The sequence below is a fragment of the Entamoeba dispar genome, genomic scaffold (genome assembly GCF_000209125.1).
Source record: "Entamoeba dispar SAW760 scf_1105229459073 genomic scaffold, whole genome shotgun sequence".
Classification (NCBI taxonomy): domain Eukaryota; phylum Evosea; order Mastigamoebida; family Endamoebidae; genus Entamoeba; species Entamoeba dispar.
The window spans coordinates 6,593-9,803 of NW_001853510.1; the positions used below are offsets into that span (position 1 = coordinate 6,593).

Here is a 3,211-nt window from a genome sequence, read left to right on the forward strand (position 1 = left end):
CCAACTTCATTAGTTTTTATTAGAGAGTTTAGAGTACCAGTTAATACTATGGTGTGGCAACTTGCTGCTGGATTAATTGATCCAAATGAAACTGTTGAGTCTTCAGCAAAAAGAGAATTAAAAGAAGAGACAGGATATGTTGCTGAAAAAGTGTTGAAAGTTAGTAAAAGAGTTGCAGCTGCACCAGCTGAAAGTGATACATATGTTCAATATGTTTCATTGTTAATTAATGGTGATGCTCCTGAGAATCAAAATCCAGAACAAGAGCTTGAATTATCAGAAGACATTACAGTTCATATTGTTCCATTAAAAGAAGTTGAGGATTTCTTAAGTAAAAGATCTGAAGCAGGAGAAACTGTTGAAGCTCGTTTATTCTGTTTTGCATGTAGTGGTTATATTATGAATTACAATGAATAAAAAAAATTAAAGCAAAAGCCATTTCAGTATTTTATTTGTTTTTTTTATGATTAGAAGATATAAGATATAATAAAAAGTATAATTTCATAATTATAAAATATAATGAGTAAATGAAAAAAACTGAGATTATTATAACGTAAATAGTTAATGAGTAAACCTCTCCCTATGACACCAAATACTGTTCCAAGAAGATTAATAAAACATAAAATTGTCGATGTAAAAACAAATATATGTCTTGGTTTTAAAGAAAATTTACCAATATTAGCGACTCATCTTTCTCTTCGAGTTAATAAAATCAAAATTGATATAAAAGGAAGAAAGTCACTTAAATTTGAAAAAAAAGAACTTAGAAGTGTTGCTTATCAAAAGTTACGTGAATCAGACAATTTTATTATTCTTGAATTACAATTTACAGAAACATATGTTTTTCTTATTCATTTAAATCTACCACTAACATTAAAACAAATATTAGAAGTTATTCAAGCAAAACAACCATTTGTTGATGATATTAATGTAAAAACAAAATCCTTTGAAGATCAAATAAGAATTTGGAGAAACATTGGAAGATATATGGAAAAATATTTTGAATATAAAAAAATAAATAACACGAAACAAAAGGTTATTGAAAGTATAGTACAACTTCCAGTTAATAATAATTTAATAACTTCTCAACAAGAAGTAGAAAAATTAGAAATAAAAAAAGAAGAAAATAAAATAAATGATGCTTGGACCAAAATATTTGAAGAACAAGATGTTCATACAGTTCAAAGACAAGAAAGAAATAATGACTTCCAACCAATAGCTAAAAGAGAAAATTTAAAAGATGTAAATAAAGAAAAAGAAGAAGAAATTGATTTAGAAAAAGATGTTGTAATAGAAACAAAAAAAAAGAAAGAACAAATAGCAATAGATCTAGAGAAAGATGAATGTATAGGAAAAGAAAAACCAATTATTTTAGAAGATGATGGAAATTCAATAAAAGAAACTGAAGTTTATTTTTATGAAAGTGATGGAAAAGATTATACATTAGAGATGAGTGATTTAGAAGTGTTAAATGGTATAGAAATGATTAATGATGGAATTATAGATTTTTATATGAAATATATTGAAGATAAAGAAATGGATCAAAAATATAAAGGAAAAATGTTATTTATGAGTCCATTTTTTCTTAATAAATTACAGTCATATTTTAGTTTACAAGAATATCAATCAGAACATCAAAATATTAAAAGAGAAGAATTACTTGAAAAATGGAGACAATTACAGTCATGGTTAAAAGGAAAAAATATATTTGAATATAATTATATCTTTCTTCCTTTTCATCAAAATTCACATTTTTCATTAATTGTTATTTGTTTTGATAAAACTTCAGGATTTTCTGATTTAAATGAAATTGATACAAAACAAAGTCTTGAAGAAGCACCATGTTATATTTCAATAGATTCACTTCACTCAGAATTTATGGAAGATAGATTAAAGACAGAAATTAATTTATTTATTGAAGAAGAGTATTTTAAAAATTATAAAGAATGTATAGATGCATCAGATATAATGAAAGAATATAAAATTAATACAGTTAAACAAAAGAATTGTGTTGATTGTGGATGTTATATGTTATATTATATTAGAAAAATAGCAAGTCAACCTAAACGAACATTAAAAGAATTTCAAAATGTTTTTAATGAAAAAGAAGCCGAAGAAGAAAGAAAAAGGATTGGTCAAATTATTTCTGGTTTAAATAAAAAACAGATTTAAATAGAAAGTAATGATTTAGTATTAATTGATTGATTAAAGAGCAATTATTATTGAATACATTTCTTTTAATACTTCTTCAGAAATTATTGATGGTATTATTGAATATTTATATGATAATGAAATATTACATGTTCCATCAAAAAGAAAATAACTATATACCATTAATTCTTTCATTTCTTTGTTACAATCTATTCTTTTACAATTTGATATATGAAAATCTACAAAATCTTTTTTAATTAATGGATGAAGTCTTTCCATTACTATAAATGAATCAATAGTAGATAATGTTGTTGTATATGGAAGCATTAATAAATTAGTGTTTCCACAATACACTGCATCTCTAAATCTATCAAAAAATGGATGATTAATTTCATCAATATTTTTAATGTATTGAGTAATTTGTTCTGCCATTTCTTTAATTGATAATTGAAGAAAATTATAAGGATATGATGGATAAATATTTTCATAAAAACAGCCAATTGACTCTTTTTGAATTTTAGGTAAAAATTTTCTAATATCATAAGGAATCATAAAAGCAATGGTTGTAGCTTGTTTATTTTGTTTATTAAATAAATGGTCATATGTTTTCAATTGTATTGCAAGAAGAGTAGCTTGTATTGAAAGATTATTATCATTACACCACTGAATAAAATTAGTTGTTTCTTCTGGATTTAATTTTATTGTTTTAGAAATAAAACTATTTGGAACAATTGTTTTAGTTTCTTCTTGAGCTTCTAATAATTTATCTTTAGTTACCAAAGATTTATCTTTTAATTTACTATGGTCATATTGAATTACATTTCTTTGAATAAATAATTCTGCCATTTCTTTTCTTTCATCATCTGGAATTCCATTTAATTCAATAAGACTTGAATAAGCAGTTTGTATTGGATAATGTTGACTTTCTGTTTGAACACTGTAATTTAAGAATGACTCGACTAAAAAAACTATTGACTTAAAGTCAGTTTTTAAATGACATTGGTACATTCCAAACACAGTGTACTGTGTTGAATTTAAAGTAATATAACTATAAATAATA

At 24.1% G+C, this 3,211-nt stretch overlaps 3 protein-coding genes across 3 annotated transcripts in view, besides 3 other annotated features; 2 read left to right on the forward strand and 1 right to left on the reverse strand.

The window, feature by feature from the left end:
- Window positions 1–417, forward strand: part of EDI_144780 (ADP-sugar pyrophosphatase, putative) — a gene marked incomplete at both ends in the record, with an annotated part of 1,178 nt that extends 761 nt beyond the window's left edge. The window contains one exon of the mRNA XM_001735341.1: window positions 14–417. Within this exon, the coding sequence (XP_001735393.1) occupies window positions 14–417 (404 nt within the window). The remainder of the gene's footprint in view (window positions 1–13) is intronic.
- Window positions 418–444: 27 nt separating this feature from the next.
- Window positions 445–521: a sequence feature (AT_rich).
- Window positions 522–564: 43 nt separating this feature from the next.
- Window positions 565–2,172, forward strand: EDI_144890 (sentrin/sumo-specific protease, putative; the record flags this gene model as incomplete). The annotated part of the gene is made up of 1 exon (XM_001735342.1): window positions 565–2,172. One exon carries the CDS (start codon window positions 565–567, stop codon window positions 2,170–2,172), a length of 1,608 nt encoding a protein of 535 aa, XP_001735394.1.
- Window positions 992–1,022: a sequence feature (AT_rich).
- Window positions 1,236–1,362: a microsatellite.
- A 33-nt stretch (window positions 2,173–2,205) lies between the features above and the next one.
- EDI_144900 (uncharacterized protein) lies at window positions 2,206–3,159 on the reverse strand (the record flags this gene model as incomplete). The annotated part of the gene is made up of 1 exon (XM_001735343.1): window positions 2,206–3,159. One exon carries the CDS (start codon window positions 3,157–3,159, stop codon window positions 2,206–2,208), a length of 954 nt encoding a protein of 317 aa, XP_001735395.1.
- Window positions 3,160–3,211: the final 52 nt, after the last annotated feature.